This window comes from Leucopleurus acutus (genome assembly GCF_964270905.1).
Source record: "Leucopleurus acutus genome assembly, chromosome: 1".
Lineage (NCBI taxonomy): Eukaryota > Metazoa > Chordata > Mammalia > Artiodactyla > Delphinidae > Leucopleurus > Leucopleurus acutus.
In genome coordinates this window covers 121,428,527-121,448,410 of record NC_139142.1, presented here as the reverse complement: position 1 = coordinate 121,448,410, position 19,884 = coordinate 121,428,527, and the positions used below count along the sequence as shown (strand labels likewise).

Genomic DNA, 19,884 nt, shown 5'->3' with positions numbered 1-19,884 from the left:
TTAGAATTAGCTTGTCATGTTTTTTGCAAACCCATTGCTGTTTCATAGAATATACGATCAATTTGTAGAGTACTGACATTTTGTATGATATTGAGTCTTCCTGTCCATGAACATGGTGTAGTTGTTCCATTTATTTAAGTCTTCTTTAATGTATTTTCAAATATTAAAATTTTTTTCTCTGTAAAGGTCTTGCCCATCCTTTATTAGATTCATTCCTTTGTTCTATCTATTCTGTCATTTAATCTACTAATGTCTTAATATTAAGGCACCCTTGAATTTCTAGGGTAAAGTCATCTTGTTTATGATGGGTTATCATTTTTATGCACTGCTAGATTTGGCTTAATAATATTTTAAGATTCTTATATCCATCTTTATGAGCGTGATACCTTGCTCAACTGGTTTTGCTCATGGTTATACCATGATGGATATGGGATTGGGTGTATGGTTATATTATGAACTAAGTTGAAGATTGTTCCTGCTACTTCTTTTCTCTGAAAGAGTTCACATAAAATTGGATTGATCTGTTCTTTGAAAGGTTGATAGAATCTTCCAATAAGATCTTCCGATGCTGACTTTTTTTTGGTAACAAGATTTTTAACTCTAGTACTGATTCAGTTTTCTTTAACGGTTATAGAACCATTCAGACTTTCTATTTTGTCACGTATTAGTTTCGGCAAGTTGTTTATGGTTGTAGCTTACAAATCCCTCTTGTTTTGATACAAAAGCCTGTCCCTTTTTTATTGCCAACTCAATTATGAATTTCATTAAAAAATTAAATTATAAATACTTATATTAGGAGGACTTCAAGTTAGTTTAGACTTCCAGCTTGCTAGAACCAGAACCAGATATGAATTTCTTCAACTTTACTAGATATTGTCCTACAGCTCTTCAAAGTGGTTGCACCTATTTATACTGCCACCAACACTGTTTGAGAATTTCTGTTGTTCAACAGGAATCTTACCAATACTTAGAATTGTCCAGTTCTTTAATTTTTGCTAGTCTCATGCCTATGAAATTGTAGTTTTAAATGGAATTGCTCTGCTTTTTGGTAAGGTTGTGCATCTTTCTGTTGGCCATTTGCGTTTTATCTTCTGTAAATTGTCTGTTCATATCTTTTGACCATTTTTCTAGTGGGTGTTTTTCTTCTAATAACTTGTAGGCATTTTAACATACTCTGGATAGTAATACTTTGTCAGTTATAGGTATTCAAATATATTTTCCCATTTTATACCTTGTCTATTGAAATTTTTCAGGTGCCTTTTCAGGACAGAGGTTTTTATGTTTATATATAGAATTTGCCAGTTTTTTTCTTTGTAGTTTGTATTTTTGGTATCTTGCTTAAGAAATTCTTTGCTATCCTAAGGTTATAAAGATATTCTAAAAGTGTTAAAGTTTGCTTTTCCCAATTATATATTTAATCAGTCTATAATTGATTTTGGCATATAGTATAAGGTAGAGATCTACAATTTTTTTCCACATGGATGGCTAATTGTGGCAGCAGCATTTATTGTCATAGATTCATTTCTCTGATATGTGTGGGTCTGCTTCTGGGCTTTCTTTGTTGTCCCCTTCTTACATTTATTTGTCTTTCCTAGCATCACTACTGTAATAGTTTAGTTCTCATCACATTTTTTGTAAATCTTGATGATTGTAAAGTTAAGTCTCCCTTTCTCATTCTTCTTCAGGAATGTCTTGGCTCTTCTTAGCCTTTATCTTCCATATGAATTTTTTTTTTTTTGCGGTACGCGGGCCTCTCACTACTGTGGCCTCTCCCGCTGTGGAGCACAGGCTCCGGATGTGCAGGCTCAGCGGCCATGGCTCACGGGCCCAGCCGCTCCACAGCATGTGGGATCTTCCCAGACTGGGACACGAACCCGTATCCCCTGCATTGGCAGGCGGACTCTCAACCACTGCACCACCAGGGAAGCCCTTCCATATGAATTTTAAGGTAAGCCTGTCATGTCCTTTGAAGAACCCTATAGGGATTTTGGTTGGAATTTCAATGAATTTATATATGAGTTTGGGAAGGAAATGAAAATTTTGCATGTCCCCATTTATAAACATGGTATATCTCTATTTTTGTTTAAATCTTCTTTTATGTCCTTTAATAGAATGTAATAATTTTTCCATATAAAGCATGCTTCTCTTTTGCTAAGTTTATTCCTAGATTTTTTTTTTTTGGTATCTAAAAGGTTGTCTTTTCCACAAAATATTTTCTGATTGATTGATGCAATTGATATTTGCATAATGTGTCTTATAGTCTTATGTTTTATAGTTTGAACAGTTCCAATGTAGACATTATCTGTAAACATTTTAGTATTGTTTATTATTGGTAAATAACAGTTTATTTCTTTTCAATCTTCATTTCCATTTCTCCTTCTTTTTCTTATTGCATTGGCTAGGACCTCCAGAACAAAATTAAACAGGAGTAGTAACAGAAGCCTTCCTGTTCTTATTCTTGATCTCAGAGGGAGTGCTTCTAATGGTCACTACTAATGATGAGGTTTGTTTTATGTTGTAGGTAGATATACATAAAACTAATTTTGAAGTTCTGGTTGAAGAAGGAAAAATAAATGTACAAAAAATTCAATCTGAGCCACAAATTGTAGATATTAACTTTGGATTAGGGAGAGATCGATATAAAATTCACAGGGGCTTCCCTGTTGGCACAGTGGTTAAGAGTCCTCCAGCCAGGGCTTCCTTGGTGGTGCAGTGGTTGAGAATCTGCCTGCCCATGCAGGGGCCACAGGTTCAAGCCCTGGTCTGGGAAGATCCCACATGCCGCGGAGCAACTGGGCCCATGAGCCACAACTACTGAGCCTGTGCATCTGGAGCCTGTGCTCCGCCAACAAGAGAGGCCGTGATAGTGAGAGGCCCGCGCACCGTGATAAAGAGTGGCCCCTGCTTGCCGCAACTAGAGAAAGCCCTCGCACAGAAACGAAGACCCAACACAGCCAAAAATAAATAAATAAATAAATAAATAAAAGAATCCTCTGGCCAATGCAGAGGACATGGGTTCGAGCCCTGGTCCAGGGAGATCCCACATGCCACGGAGCAACTAAGCCTCTATACCACAACTACTGAGCCTGTGCTCTAGAGCCCGCGAGCCACTACTGAGCCTGTGTGCCACAGCTACGGAAGCCTGTGCACCTAGAGCCCGTGCTCTGCAACAAAGAGAAGCCACCTTAATGAGAAGCCAAACGAAGAGTAACCCCTGCTCGTAGCAACTACAGAAAGCCTGCGTGCAGCAATGAAGACCCAACACAGCCAAAAATAAAAATAAATAAATTTATTTTAAAAAATTCGCAGGAACACTAGATATTTGACAACAGCTCAAATCTATCTAGGAAAAAATAACTCACAAAGAACCCTAACCATGCAACATCAAATAAGTACTTATTTAAGCCGATTAATTTCTGAGAGCTAGAGGAAACGCTAGTGAAGATCACAAAAAGGAATCAGTGGAGAAAATTCTGAGAACTGTGTTGAATTTATTTCAGAGCATTTTAGAACTGTTGTAGACGTGTTTTCTGACCCAGGATTTCTTATGGCTGGAGAAATTGAAAATAACTAGGGACAGCTTAGAAATTAGCTCTGATAAGAGAGAAGTGGGATGGCTTTCGAATCTCCATACATTTCTTGTGATAACTTTTCCCTTGCACTTTTACAGAGGACTTGGTCTTTTTGTAAAGGAATTAAGTGATCATCACCTAGCCTTTTTCCTTCCTGGCTCATTTTCTGCCTCCTTATGTATACTGTTCTGCCTTTTGGGAATCTCTGACTCCCAAAGCTATCTTCCTGGTTCCTTATTTAGGCCTGTCTTTCCCCACTTTAATTCAGCATTTCCCAAATTGTAAAATTTCTGAGAAAAAAAGGGGTTCCATGGTCAAATGAGTTTGGGAAATATGGTGTCAAGCAAAATCCAATACCTTATTTTACTACAGGACTTCTAGAGCCTTCAGTATCCTAATGTGCACTGTGAATCTCCAAAAGGGAAGCATATATTGCAGTGTTTCTCCAAGTAATTGATCATGGAACCCTTTTCAAACAACACCTAATAATACCTCATAGAACCCAGTTCATTAATTTTCAAGTAAAAACTTCCATTTCTTCAGTAAACTTTTCTTTAGTGGAAGACATGTTATATGCTATCTCTCTACTAGACTGTCGACTCTGAGGGCAATTTCTCCTGTTTTCTTGAAGTATTACCTGATCTCATTTATATATTGAAACTCTGGGGTTCTGCCTCTTTCTTAGGTCCTGGGATAGCCACACTGGACACCACCCAAGAGTTCCTCTATGGCAGACTCTTGCTAAATTACCTAATTTAGCTTTCAGGATCTTTTTACTACACCTCAATTCAACCACTTTTGACGCTTTATTCGGGGCACTGAGCTAGGTAGGCACTGCTGGAGCTAAAAAGGATGAGTAAGATCTAGTTATACCTCCCAGGAGTATGTATAGAGGAGATAAGACAAGTACGTGACACAAAACACGAGTTAAATGCTAAACAAGAGGTACAAACCACCTTGATATTCAATGGAGAAACAATAACAATTGGGCAGTTGGGGGAGGGGGACAGGTGGGAAGAATCAGGAAAGATCTTATTTTGGGATGTATCATTTGGGATGGACCTTAATATTTTCTTAAATGTAGACAGAGAGTATTGGAAGAGTGGGGTTACAGGTGGAGGGTATAGCATATGCAAGGCATGAGGGTAAGAAGTTCAAGTGGTAGGAGTATATGGAGTTTGCAGGATGAGTTGTAGATGGGGTACGGCCAGAGCATGAATAATAAAAATGGAAATAAGAGTTGAATGCCAGTGTGAGTTAATACTGCTGTCCACAGGGAGCCACTGAAGAATTTTTGAGCGGGAGGGTGATTCGGGGTCCACGTGTTCCTCCCCCACTCTCGTCCTGTCTCCTATACTCTAGTTCCTTTGCCTCTGTCCAGCACAGCGACATATCAAAACTTCAGCCAATGAATCAAACCTCCAGTCTCCTAACCTGCCTGTAGGGTACTTCCTCCTGGAGAGCTGTCCAGAGTACAACAGAATCCTGAGCGCTAGATTCTAGTAAACGCGCACCCACTCTGTGTAGAATACGATCGGAAGCCAGAAAGTTGAGGAGAGGGTGTTCAGATAAAGACTACAGATAAGAGGTCACTGATGGCGTTAATGACAAAACTTTGGGGAGTCATGATTTCAGGGTATCAAAGAGGAAACTGATAAGAAAAAATTGGGTGCAGATAGTAAATTCTCAACAGTGAGCCAGGAGAATGAACTGTAGCTAGGCAGACTTTCAAGGCAGCACAGGACTAAAATTGGCACTGGTGTGCAATGGAGAGTGAAAGCAAAGCAACTGGAGGGTTAGTTTGAGGTCAGCCACCCGGCCTTAGAAGCACTATCCCCCCGGAGTGTTGAGCACACCGGACCCTCCAGGCTGTTGAGATGGGCCTGGAGAAACTGCGTGTGTTTAATGGTCTTAATGTTTTCTGTGAGGTCCTGGGGTAATGGGGTGGGAGCGGGAAGTACCCTTGGCTGGGGGAGCTTGAAGGTCTGAGAAAGCTGGCGCCTGCTGGGGAATCTAATAAAGGAGTCAGAGCAAAGCTTTGGTGTTTTGCTGTTTACAGGGTAGGGCTTTAACCAGGCTGCGTCGGCCCGGCGCGGGGTTGCCTCCGGGGCCGAGGGCGCCTAGGGATGGGGCCCAGTAGCTCCACGGCGAGGGGCCTTAGCGCGCCCCGCTCCTCGCACCGCAGGGCCAGCCGGGTCCCGGCGCGCAGGGTGGAGCCGGGGCATCGGCGAGGCAGCAGCTGGAGCTCGTTTCGCTTTCCTCCCTTCAGGTGCGCTGGGGAAGGCGGAACGCGTAGGAGCAGGTGCCCACCATGGCCGGTCCGCAGCTTTCCGCCGCGGCCTCCAGCCCGCCGTCCCCGCGGAACGGCCTTCCGCAGCCCCTGTGAGGAGGAAGAGGAGGCGGCGGCGGACGAGGCGCCGCCCTCTTGGCGAGCTTCCCGACCTGGCGGCCTCCGCAGGACCCATGGCTGATTCCTCGCCCGAGCGGTCCCTGCGGGCAGCCGGACCCCGCACGCCCCGGCCCTCGGCCCCCTCGCCGCCGCCACCGTCGCGCTCGCTCTCCGAGGCCGAGGAGGCCGAGCTGTCGCTGAGCCTGGCGCGCACCAAGACCCGCTCGTACGGCAGCACGGCCAGCGTGCGGGCGCCGCTGGGCGCCGGCGTCATCGAGCGCCATGTGGAGCATCGGGTGCGCCCCGGCGACACGCTGCAGGGCATCGCGCTCAAGTACGGAGTCTCGGTGAGCAGTGCTGGTGGCTGCGGGCGGGGGCGCAGCGAGTATCGGGGCGTAGGGGAGGTAGCCAGCCGTCCCCTGGCGGCTCGGCCCCGAACGCTTGCCCAGCGCGCGCTGCCGGGGCAGCTACGGTCGCCAGAGCCTGTCCTGCAGCCAGAGGGGCGGGCCGCCAAGGCTCCCTCCCCGGGTGGGTGCATCCAGTTCTCGATGCCCTGCCTGTACTCAGACCGGATCTGCCGCGTGAGGAAGGAAGGTCAAAGAGGACCAGGGCGTTGGCACCCTGGGAGCCAAATTCGCCCGATTTTGAGTCCCGGTCGTACTGCTATATATTTCCTGAAAGCCGAACTGAGGTGCGGACTTGGGCAGAGAATTTTGTTTTCTGGGTAAACAATCGCTGTGATGAGTCAGGAAGGGTACAGTTGTTCCCGCAGGATGGTTCTGTTTCTATTGATTATGCTTCTTTATTTAGAAGTGAAATTACACCCCTGGGCTCACTGGCAACTGTGAATGTGACTCCTGTCGCTAAGCAGCGGCCAAGAATGTGGTCTAGGTGAGCTGCAGAGCTGTGTTTATTATAAATTTATAAGTGTGTGTGTCTTGGGCCTATTGCATTACACCTCTGGGAAGAACATGGAAAGCTGAGGGAACATATTGTTTCATTAAAATTACTTATAGTTAACTCTTAACTATGTGATGGCCTTTTTACATTTGAGCTCTGTATCAGTTTTCAATGTTCCTTCCTGAAGCACCCTAGACAGCAATGGGAAGAAAGGTGATCTTATCTTTATCGTTCTCTTTAAGTGAAACTCTTTCTGGCCCTTCACCAGTGACAGAGACTGAGTCATCTCCTTTGCACACCCATGCTGGTATGTGTTTACCTGGCAGGTCCTTCTATCCTTTCAACATTTTGAGAGCAGGGATCTTGCTGTGCAGGCATGTACTGGAGACTTCATGCCATGGTTAGTTCTATTCCGCCCTCTTGGGAGTTTCTAAAAGTGAACATAGAACTTCAATTCTTGTATTTGCATTCATGGGGCCTGGTTTGAGTCAGAGCCAGAGGAAAGCAGCGTTGGGAAGTATCAGCAACTACTCTTTCTGTTGAATGCCTGTTGTGTGCCAGGCATTGCATTTGTCTTGTTCCATCTTGTTCTTATTCAGTTTGATTTTCCTAGTAAGTCTTGGAGATAGGTGTAATTAATCTCCTTTTTACAGATGTGAAGGTGGATGAGAGGTAAGGATATCTTCCAAGTATGCTTATTCATTGAGACCAGCTTGAATTATCACAGTGACAAAGCATTTGCTTGGCCCTAGGTATTACTTCTGATTTCCATCCTTATTTATTTATTTATTTTTTTGCGGTACGTGGGTCTCTCACTGTTGTGGCCTCTCCCGTTGCGGAGCACACGCTCTGGACGCGCAGGCTCAGCAGCCGTGGCTCACGGGCCTAGCTGCTCCGCGGCATGTGGGATCTTCCCGGACTGGGGCACGAACCCGTGTCTCCTGCATCGGCAGGCGGACTCTCAACCACTGCGCCACCAGGGAAGCCCTCCATCCTTAATTTTATCCTAGTCTTATCAAGAGCTCTCTTAGCCTCTTGATTACTGAAGAAGGGAGGTCTTTTCTGTCTGGTTTCTGTGCATCTTATCTACTAGGCTAGGCTGACTGCACCTAGGAATCCATGATACCCAGAGAAGTGTTGTTTCCCTGGTCCCTACCCACAGCAATCTCTCTGCATCCCACTGCCCTCCATGACTTCATTTGGGTTGCTCAGAGCTCCTGAACATCTGCTCACTGCGGTTCTCCACCTTTGATCAAATGCTTTCTTTCTTTTTTTAAAAGATAAATTTATTTATTTAATTTATTTTTGGCTGCGTTGTTTCTTCATTGCTGAGTGCGGGCTTTCTCTAGTTGTGGCGAGCGGGAGCTATGCTTCGTTGCAGTGCTCGGGTTTCTCACTGTGGTGGCTTCTCTTGTTGCGGAGCACAGGCTCTAGGGGCGCAGGCTTCAGTAGTTGTGGCTCACAGACTCAGTAGTTGTGGCTCGAAGGCTCTAGAGTGCAGGCTCAGTAGCTCTAGAGCACAGGCTTAGTAGTTGTGGCACAGGGGCTTAGTTGCTCTGTGGCATGTGGGATCTTCCCAGACCAGGGCTCAAATCTGTGTCGCCTGCATTGGCAGGCGGATTCTTAACCACTGCGCCATCAGGTCAGTCCTGATCAAATGCTTTCTAATTCTTGTTTTCACTGATGTAGATCCTGTTACTTATAAATTTATCCCTTTTCATTAAAGCATAAATCAGGTTTTTCATTACCTTTATAAAGACTTGATTTTAAGATGTTAAGCTCAAGTGTAATGAATTGGGAACTATAATCTGTAGCCGCAGACAGTCTGTTTCAGGGTTTCTGAACTGCAGCCCTATTGATACTATGGACTGGATAATTCTTTGCCTTGGGGGGCTGTTCTGTGCATTGTAGGATGTTCAGCAGCATCTCTGGCCTCTGCCCACTAGATACCAGTAGCCCTGCCCCCCTCCCCCCCATCCAGAAATAGCCAGATATTCCCTGAGAAGCACTCACTGTTGGTTGAGAATCACTGGTTCTCATTTACTTTGGACGCTGAACTCTAGTTGATGAAATTGTTAGACTCTTTCCACTGGTTCTATAGAACTAGTGAAAGTGAAGATAATCACCATAACAGTGAACTGATATTCTTGCAGATATTAACTACAGACATTAATCGGATTTACTCATTGAAATTGATATTTCAGGTGGAAGTTAAAAAGGCAGAAAGGTTTTTTTCATTCCCCGACTGAACAGAGAGAAGTTGAGTGAGTTAAGTTTCTAATATTGACTGCCAAGATCACCCACATCGTATTTAGACTGTTTTTGGTTTTTTTTTTTGGCTGTGCGGCATGGGGGATACTAATCCCCCCTCCCAGCCGCAGGGATCCAAGTCACACCCCCTGCTGTGGAAGCTCAGAGTCCCAACCACTAGACCACCAGGGCAGTCCCACCCACATTGTATTTAAATTAGTGTTTAAAGGAGTAGGTGATGAGATGTTGGAAATTTAGAGCCTACCTGGAACCTGCTGGATCAGAATATCCAGTAAAGGAGCCCAGGAATGTTCCTGTTTTACAAGCAGGGTCTCTTTGCTCTTTCCCAATGCTGTCCCTTCTTGGGGTCTTTGCCCTTGCTGTTCCATCCATCTGTTGGGAACACTTTCCCTGACAGCTGCATGCAGGGCCACAGGTATGTGCAGATGTGGGACCTGTGTAGTCACATAGGCCCCATGTCGAGAAGAGCCCTGCACTTAATGCTCTGCTGTTGCTGTCGACATTTTTAATAATTTGTGAACAAATGCCCCACGTTTTCACTTTTCTCTGGGACCTACAAATCACGTAGCTGATATTGGCTGTGTGACTTGCTCCCTCACTGCCTTCAAGTCTGCGTAAATGTCTCCTCCCTGAGGCCTTCCTGACCACTCCATGTCATACTGCAACCCTCCCTCAGCCCAGTGCCCCTCCCCCCTTTCCTGTTTCGTTTTCTCAACAGTGTTTATCATTCATCTGATTTTTCTTTCCTCTTTTTTCCCAGCTTCTACCCTTCTGGTGATACATTAGTGAATAAATAAAAATCCATGCCCTCATGGAGCTTATATTTTAGTCAGTGGAAACAGTTAGTAAATAAACAAAATATGTTATATATCAGGTGTTGATAAGCAAAATGAAAAAGAAAATCAGGGAAAGGGAGACAGGGCTGCTGGAGGTGGCTGCAATTTCAAATGGTATGGCGGTGGAAGACCTCACAGAGAGAAACTGAAACTGCTGGGGATCAATTGAGAAACTATTCAATGTAATTCAAATCTCAGACACAGACTTGCTTGGGCTGGAATTTCCTGGGCTTTGCTCATCTCCACTGAGACATTAAGTCTCCTCCCCCAACCCAGTATTCTAGATTTTGCTGCAGCTTTTGTGGTGATCCCAGCTCCTTTCAGTTGGAGGCAAGCCTCTGGAGGGAACTGACCAGCTCCAGGCAGCTGCTGTGAACTTTTTGTTAGGAAGCCCTGTATATAAACTGAAAGTGGGTGAGAGGCAGTGAGGGAAACTGTTATTTTCACAAACTTTTTCTTCATCTTTTTGTTACCCCCTGGAAACTTCCCTGTCCTCTACCCTCTCCAGACCATTGCCCCCCATATCCTGAGTCATTTCCTATCCAATTTTATTCCCGGGGTCTTCTCTTTCTCCTCCAATGAGCTGCTAAGCCCACTTGCTTCTTCACACTTCTCCTATCAGATGTCACCTTGCTGAGAAAAGGTGAAATGATTATCATTTTAGGGGGAACAAGTGCGGTGAGTTAGAAATATAAGTGTATATAAATCTTTTGTGTTTATAACTTTAGCTCCTGCTCTTGCTGGAAATTGTTGACCTTTGCTGGTCAAAGGGAAGAGAACCATAACTAAATAGTGCCACCTGTTGTAAGAAGTATGGTAAAGTAGCCCTTAGTAGTTTTAGGTTTTAATAGATTCTCATGCGTTCTTTATTTAAAAACAGCTTTATTGATATATAATTTACATATTACAAAATTCACCCATCTTAAGTGTACAGTTCAAGGACTTTTAGTAAATTTACAGAGTTGTGCAACCCTCACCAAAATCCAGTTTTAGAACAGTTCCATCACCCCGAAAAGATCCCTTACTCCCCATTCTCTTCTATTGTCCCAGATAACCATGAATCAGCTTTCTAATCTATAGATTTGCCTTTTCTGGACATTTCATAAATGGGATCTGATATATTCTTCTGAGATAGCATGGAGAAGAAAAACTCCTTTCCCTTATTATTAGCACCTGGCAATGGAAGAGGCTGATAGCCACCAACACCTAGCACTTAATAGGAGACAGCGGAGTGAGGAGGTTGAATCCAGCACTTACTAGAACATGATCTTGAGAGAATGCTTTAATGTTTAAGTCTTTTCCTCTATAATGATGATAATAATCAACTGAGAGTTGTGTGTATATGGAAATATTCCATAAGCAAACACAGTGCTGTGTAAATGTTAGTTATCATGGGTCCTGAAATGTTTTCAGAACAGTTTGTCTTTTTTTAAGGAATGGAGAGGAAGAAAAAGAAGCTTTGAATGTTGCATTCCCAGTTAGGCAGGTGGCCTAATGAAGCTGATGAAAGTAGCCTTTGGGGAGAGTTCTTGATCATGCCCAGCGGCAGCTATTGAGATAACTTGGGGGCGGGGATGTTTTGTGAGTTCCCTCCCCAGTGAATTCACCTTTACAAATGTATTTACAGGGGAATCATTTTAAACAAGTTGTTGATGGTATTTGTTCTACCTGATTTCACCACGGTAGACCTTGTGGCCATCCTGTCAGCTCTTACTTGATTATTCCATAAATTGTTCCTTAGTAAGCAGATGGTAAATTTCACTGAATCATGCTACTCAATCCTGATTAGGAGACAGTTTTAAAATGAAAGCATTTGGTTGCTGTATCTCCCCCACTAGTCGTTTGCTCTCAAGAAACTGAGGGTAGTTCTGCATCACTTTGAAAAGGTCACACTTTCTATTCTCAGCGTTCATTGGGTAGTAGGAGATATTGAACAGAGGGCAGGTGGTAAAGCTGTAGAGTTTTTCAGCTCTTCCTTGTATTGGATCATGACTTTTCTTAGTTTTATGTGAGGTGAAATTCCCAGAACATTAGACCCATCCAAGTTCAGATAAAAGCATAAAACATTCCAAAGCAAATTAAAATATCATTTCACTGTTTGGGATTATTTATATTTCTTATCTGTGCTATTGCAGTTTCTTCCATAACTGAGCTTCCTGTTTCCACTAATGCCTCTTTCTTACCAATCCATTTTCCATAAAGCTGCTGGAGTGATAATTCAAATCATGTCACTCCCTTCCTTTACCCTCCAATGGTTTCCCATCACATTTAAAGTAAAATCCAAATTTTATTTATTATATGAGTGGCCTGCAGCTTGATCATTACTCCCTATTTCAGCCACACCACTTTTTCCTGCTCTGGGGCCTTGTAACTACTCTTTCTGGAAGGACTCCTTTTTTTTTTTTCTCCCTGGCTTTTTGTGTGGCTGGTTTCATTCCTTAACTTCACTGCTGGTAATAGAATTTGGAGCCTGTGGTTGTAAAGGAGAACAAGTTAATATCAAATTAAATACCTTATAAAAAAAAAAAACGCTCAGACCTCAGGGCAGTGACAGTATATTATGTTATTCATCTGGGCTTGTTTATATGAAATTTTCTTACATGTTTTTACTTTGTGGGATAATTTTTTTTTTTTTTTTTTTTTGCGGTACGCGGGCCTCTCACTGTTGTGGCCTCTCCTGCTGCGGAGCACAGGCTCTGGACGCGCAGGCCCAGTGGCCATGGCTCACGGGCCCAGCCGCTCCGTGGCATGTGGGATCCTCCCGGACCGGGGCTCGAACCCGTGTCGTCCCCTGAATCGGCAGGCGGACTCTCAACCACTGCGCCACCAGGGAAGCCCAGAAATATTTTTTATGGAGAGAAAATTCCTACCTCCTTCCTCCTTATTTGCTGAATACATGTTAGGATCTGCCCTTACTTGTTGCTTTCTCACTTTTAACCAAGTTTAATGATAGTTGCTAACATTTTTGTGTGCTTCCTGTGTGCCATGCATTGTTCTAAGTGTTTTACATGAATTAACTCATTTAATTCTCATAATAATCATATTGTGTGGAAAGTACTATTTTCCTTACTTTACAGAAAAGAAAATAGACATAGGGGATGATTAGAAAGTGGTAAAGCCAGGATTTGAACCTGGAAAGTATGGCCCCAGAGCCCTTGTTTCTAAGTACTACCTTATATTAACCTCTTTTATCTGTTTTCACCTTCAGTTTCAAATCTGCCCATTGGTTCCCACCTTGATGCTAACTATGTCTGGACATCCCTGATGTCCTTGATGCTGGCAACCATGTGTCATCTTAGAGTCTAGACCATAATGGTCAACATACACCTTAAATGCTTGCTGGCAATGCTGAGATGGAGAAGAAGCAGTTCCTGACATTGGGAAGCTCATAGACTTGTTAAAAGAGGCAGTTCTATTGGTGAATCAATGGTAGAATGGCATGCATGAGAGCTAGGAGAGCCCTTCCCTTCACTCCCTGTGGACTCCCTGACTACACACAGCCTTTTACTCAGTCCATTTGTCTTGTGCTTCCTGTCTTCGGCCCCTTGCCTGGCTATGATGGCCTGTCTTGCTCTGAGTGATGGATGTATCAGGGTCCCCACAGAATACATGTAGCGCACTCCAAGGGTGTGGCCAGAGAGGGTTTAATGCAGGGACATTTACAGAAGTGTGAATAGGATTAAGAGAACCAGGAAGGGATGGTGCAGCACCCGAGACCAGCAACAGCAGGGAGACATTACCCCTAGGCCTGAGGGCCAGGGGAAGGAGTGGGGTACCCGACACCAAGCAGAACGGGAGGAGTGGACAAGGGGCTGCCTGGTAGGAGCTCTGCTGTAGAGGGATGCAGGCACCAGAGTCATGGTGTGGTTGTTCTGCTGGTGACTTCCTTGGGAACACTGACTGGAATTCTAAGAACAAGGGGGTTTGGGGAGTGCAGTCCTGAAGAGGTCAGCCTCCTGCAGTTAGAACACGTTCAAGAAGACTGGGGGATGGATTGGGAGGTGAGGGTGGGTTTAAAGGCAGAATAACCAACAAAACAGATAACTTACCACCCCTTCCTGGTTACTTCTCTGGGTTCATCTTTTATGCCTGTTTCTCTGACCGGTATTAATTATTTATTAATTAATTAATCCATCCATCCTAAGCACTTAGTGTGCATAAGATCTTTGTTAAACCTGGGAGGCTCTAGAAATAACAGGTCTTGACCTGAGGGAATTCACAGTTAATGGCTGATGTTCCCAGCCCAGCTTCAGCAATCAGATCCCGGTGTTCCTGGCTGTTTCTGTCTTCCATCATTATTCCCAGGCAACAGTGTCTGTTAGCAGTTGTAGGCCCCTGTCAATAAGTATTTCAAGGGTACTGTATCAGTGAGGGTTCTTTCATTTACAAGTGACAGAAAACTCAAGTTGGCCTAAGCAATAAAAACAAAACAGAGTGGCATTTACTGGCTCATTACTGGAACTGAAGGGTGCGAGGGTATTCTGGCTTCAGGCTTTGATTCAGAGGTCTGATCGCTCTCCTTCAAGATGGCACTGTTGTTAGGTTCCTTGTGGTGGAAGGATGGCTGCCAGCAGCTCCAGGCCCGTCTCTTTCTCACAGAAAAAACAGAGGTCCTTCACCTCCCAGACTCAGCAGAAGTCTCCTTGCATCTCTGAACTGTTCCGAGACGGAACTGTGACCTTTCAGGAGCCGGGGCACTGGGATGCTTCAAAGGGCAGGAATGAGTCATGTGCTCACCCTGGAGCCAGGGGAGGACTCAGTGCCCCTGGAAGCCCTTATACTAAGAGAGATGGAGGGCGTGGATGCTAGGTGGTGAAAACAAGAGGTACTAAAGGCAGATTAGGATATACCTGAACCTGCTATGGATAAGTTTTCAAGTTCTTTAATTTGCTCAAATCTAAGCCTAAACTAGACCAGAGACACTTAGGATTTTTAGATGTTAATTCTGTTTCTAAAAGTGTACCTGCCTATTCATGTTCTTTCTCACCCTTGCCTTCTCTCTTTTAACTAGAAACTAGACGATAAAAGACCACCCTACACAAAAGATACTTCAAAGTAGTATCTTTAAATGAAAAAAGAAAGCATTGAATGTACTATTTGTGTGGATTCACCTTATAGCTAGAAAGCGGGAGGAGCAGGGCCCATCTTATTCAACCATTATTTTTTCAGGCTCTTTGAAGTCGAAATCTAATTTTTTCACTCAGTCGATTTGGCATTAAAGGATCCCAGAATTGGGTTCCATTAGTCATGCACTTTAATCTTGGTGTTGTACGTATGGACTTTAGAGTCAGACGGAAATTCTGGCTCATCCAGTTGCGGAGCCATATGCACTTGGTCTAATCAGTCATCTCTTGTGTGCCTTAATTTCTTCATGGGAAAATGGACAGTAAGTACCATTTACTGCTAAATTATCTCTCCCTTTCACACCTATATCTTTACACCTACATCCATATCCTCTATGCATATACATGTATAAACTCTCATTTAATCCTTCCAACAACCCTGTGAAGGGTAGATGATACCTGTCTTACACATGAGGAAGTAGGCTCAATGAGAAAAGTAACACGCTTATGTTCAGACAGTTCGTGTTGGTGGAGCTGGGATTTGAAATTAGCTCTGTCACATTCCCAAGCCTGTGTGCTTAGCTGTTGTACCAAGCTGTCTTGGTGACAATACCTCACAAGAAAATCAGATGGCACAGTGCATGTAAAGAACCTAGCATGGTGTGAGTTCCCAGGCTAGTTGGGTGGAGAAGTCTGCAGATGCATGACAGTCGGGTGTGATGAACATGAGGGTAGGTATTTCTCCAACAGCTCTGCAAGAGTCCTGTCTGCACTTACCCACATTTGTGGACTTAGCATGCCACTTAACTCCCTTGAGTCTCCCTTTCTTCATCTGTAAAAAGGAGGTGATAATATCTAGCTTGCAGTTCTGTTAGCAAAGTTAAATGAGGTAACATACTTAAATTCCATTCCCCCTTTCACCCCTACCTGCTATCCCCATTTCTTTGGTTTGGAGGAATTCACAGGGTATGAAAGAGTTTGAAGTTTTGAAACCTGTATTAAATTCTGTCTTCTTCATCTGCTAGTTGTATGATGATTCCATGGTACATAATCTCCTTGAGTTTTGTTTCTTTTATTTGAAAAGTGGATCTTCAAATACCTAATCTGTAAGGTAGAAAAAATAAGATACTCTATGTAAAGTGCTCCCTACCTGTTTTCCTTACCTGTCCCACTTCTACCCATTCTTCAAGGTCCATCTAAAGTCAAAAGAATCAAAATCAGAACCCCACCTTCTCCGTGAGGGCTTTCTTAATGACTGCAGCCCCAGCCTACACCATTCTTCCTAATTCTCGTTGTACTTTTTTCTTTACCACCTCCTGTATCCATTAAATTTACCAAACGCAATTCTAGAGATGGGAAGCACTCCATAAGGAAAATCACAGCACTAAGAATTTTGTTTTTTTAAATCAGATAATAGAAATGTTAAAATAAGATTGAAGTGTATTAAATAAGTGCTAAATATTCTATGTTTTTTAACTTCAGGGATTTAAGGCTGCTTGGTAAAAGCTGCCTTGTAGGGGAAATAATATAGCAGGGGAAAAACTAGTCTTTCTTCTTATAAAATTGTGAAAGAGAATTTTCTGGCACCTCTTGAAATAACTGGGGGTATCTGGAGAGGTGACTAACCCCGAATTAAGAATTTCAGATCCAGAGAGAGCATTGCACACATTTTGCTTATGAATATTTTATTTTGTGTTGTATAATAAACCCTACTCTTGGATTTATTTATATGTAACTCTGTTGCTTTTTTAAAATATTTTAGATGGAGCAGATTAAAAGGGCAAATAAACTGTTTACCAATGATTGTATATTTCTGAAGAAAACTTTGAACATCCCAGTTATATCAGAGAAGCCTTTGCTGTTTAATGGACTTAACTCAATAGATTCTCCAGAAAATGAAACTGTTGATAGTTTTTCTCATGAAGAAGACCTGGTAGCGGCTGGGGAAGACCTTTCCTCTCCCAGTCCTCAAGAATCTGATGCTCAGCCCATGCAGCCCGAGGAAGTGTCAGCCAGAGATTTCCTGCAAAGGCTGGACTTGCAGATTAAGTTATCAACACAGGCAGCCAAGAAACTGAAGGAAGAGAGCAGGTAAAAATATGCTGGAAAAATGTCAGAGGCTGAACAAACTACTCTTAAGATGTCCTTGCTTGGTCAAATTCTCTTTTCTTTTTTTGCTTTAAAAGCTAGATTTTCATTCTAGACAGGCTTTTTTTTTTTTTTTTTTGCGGTACGCGGGCCTCTCACGGCCGCGGCCTCTCCCGTTGCGGAGCGCAGGCTCAGCGGCCATGGCTCACGGGCCCAGCCGCTCCGCGGCATGTGCGATCTTCCCGGACCGGGGCACAAACCCGTGTCCCCTGCATCGGTAGGCGGACTCTCAACCACTGCGCCACCAGGGAAGCCCTAGACAGGCATTTTTACTGTATAAAGTCTAAACAGAGCTACTGCATTCTGCATAAAGCTTTATCTGTTGCAATGCTTTTGTTTTTGTTACTTCGTATAAAAAGTTTACTTCTTTGCTTTAATAGCATAACTGTCCAGCTAGTAGTTCTGGAGAGCATCCAAGTAGACATCTAGTTGACACCATCAGAGGAAGCAGTGCCCTATAGATTACTTGTAAAATACTGTTCTTTATAAAACTTGCCAAAGACAGTTATTACTTGTTACCAGGTGTTTCCTATATAAGCTCTCATGTGAGCTTTTTTTCTTTGTTCTTTAATTTGGTACTAGGTCAAAACTTTCTCTCTCCTATAGAATTGGTTTCCTTCTTCCTTTATCATTCCAAGAATGGCACAACCTATTTTGTTTTCTTTTTTGCCCTGGCTACCAGGAAGCTTGCAGCCAAAACTGGTCCTCAGTTCACCTACTACAATATTGCTGATGGTTAATATATTTGTATCCTTCTCCTTTCCTTAGTCGTGATTTTTAATTTCTATTTTATTCATAGTATATGTATGCCTTTTGTTGTAGGTACCTCAAATCCTTTTGAGAAAGAGGTAGAATATTAAAAATATAGACAAATATAAATATGAATATAATTAATTTATAATTTAATATAAACTTATATAATATAAACAAATACAAATATATAAAAGTACCATTCTTTATTCCAATAACTGAGACACCAGTAAAATGGGGACAATGAAATATTCCTTAGTGAGTGTTCGCATTTTGTACAACTTTCAAGGCATGCATGATATTATAAGTTGATATAACTCCTGCCTTTCTTTGGCAAGTGGATATTAAGTTGTATAATGAATATGTGCGTTAGTTTTCTGAGTACAGTTTTTAAACACTGATTTATGCTGTGTTTCTTTTTTTCAGAGATGAAGAAAGTCTCTTTGCAGCTTCCCTCTATCACAGTTAGATGATCAGGGGGCATAATCTAACCTGGGTTAAGAGATGGTTAGATCATAAAGAAACCAACAACTGATGATTCAAAAGCATCCCTTTTGGATTCTCATAGCATACATCTTTAAATCACAGTTAAGTAGTTCCACCTACAGCAATTGCACTGAAGTGACTAGCTCCCTCTGGCTTTCTATGATTTTCAGTCTTTATTATGGCATGACAGCAAAATTGTATCTTAAAGCTCATCACTTTTGCAAGCGGTGGTAGTTTTTAGACTAGCTTTTGTAAATACTAGTTGACATAAAGCCACAAAGACTGTTTACATATTCAAGGTAAAAATGTTTATTTCCTGAGAAATCCTAATTATGTGAAAAACATGGTTGCTGTTTAAGTGATGCTGATTTTGCTATGTGTTTATAACTTAAGTGCTATATATATATATATTTCGATATGTATTACATATTCTGTATTACTATAAAGAAACAAATTTTGTCTGCTATTTTGTAAAAATAAACTCCAAAAGTCTGAATGAGAAAATAAACTATGTTTTCATATTTTAGTCTTCAGTTTTTTTCAACAAATGGGAATATTAAATTGATTTTTAAATTATAGTTTTAAATGGTGACAGCTTCTCCTCTACTTTAATGGTCTTTATTATTATTACTGTAGTTTTGAAAAAGGTTTCAATAATCTAAAAGCAAATACATTGCAATTACTAGTAACCTTTGCATTTAAATAATATCTGACTTGGTGTGTTTCAGATATAGTGAAAATATGGAGTATATCAAAAGAAGAAGTAAACAACACCATGACTGGACACACTGGTGAATTTTAGCTTAGATTTCATTGATAAGTCACTTTATAGAATGTTTTACAGCATTTTACAGTCAAATGCTCATTTGAATTGAAGGGTTAGGTTTTTATTCACATAATTTGTCTTAGTTTTTTATATGTATAGGTTACAGCAGTAAAGTTTAAGAAATGTATTATTTGCAATTAAATTTTTTTGATCTCCATTTCTATTCAAGTATCAGGTTAAATAAATCTTTAAGCTTCCACAAAAATTCCTTGTATTTATCCCTCACCAACATCCCAAAAGGAGTCTGCGTTCTGTGGGGCAAGAAGGACATTGTTTCCCTTCTCTTCTCCCTTTTCTTTTTCCTCATTATCTTCTCCCTGCCTTGCTCCTCCAAGTCTTCCATTAAGCAGGAAACAAGTGCCCTTAGATGTTGGTGCAGCAGAACTTGTTGAACCAGAACTGCATATATCCACCCCTTGAGACTAACAGGGACATGAATGGGAAAACAGTAGCTGTTTGCCCAAGTCTTGAATTTCTTGTTTGTTCATAACGTCCACAATTCCTTGTATTTTGGGGTTTTTTCCTCATTATTTTTTCTCATGATAACCTGTTTTTATTTCTCATGTTTCTTTTCCCTAACGTTATTATCATCTTTGCTATAGGGTGATCTCCTTGTCATGCTTTGCTATTTTCTTGTATCCAT

General features: G+C 42.3%; 1 protein-coding gene across 1 annotated transcript; it reads left to right on the top strand.

The window, feature by feature from the left end:
- Positions 1-6,035: 6,035 nt before the first annotated feature.
- On the top strand, positions 6,036-18,807 carry LYSMD2 (LysM domain containing 2; the record flags this gene model as incomplete). The annotated part of the gene is made up of 3 exons (XM_082840271.1): positions 6,036-6,308; positions 16,794-17,122; positions 18,356-18,807. The coding sequence occupies 3 exons, from the start codon at positions 6,036-6,038 to the stop codon at positions 18,396-18,398; spliced, it is 645 nt and encodes a 214-aa protein (XP_082696397.1). The 3' UTR covers positions 18,399-18,807.
- Between the last annotated feature and the right edge of the window lie 1,077 nt (positions 18,808-19,884).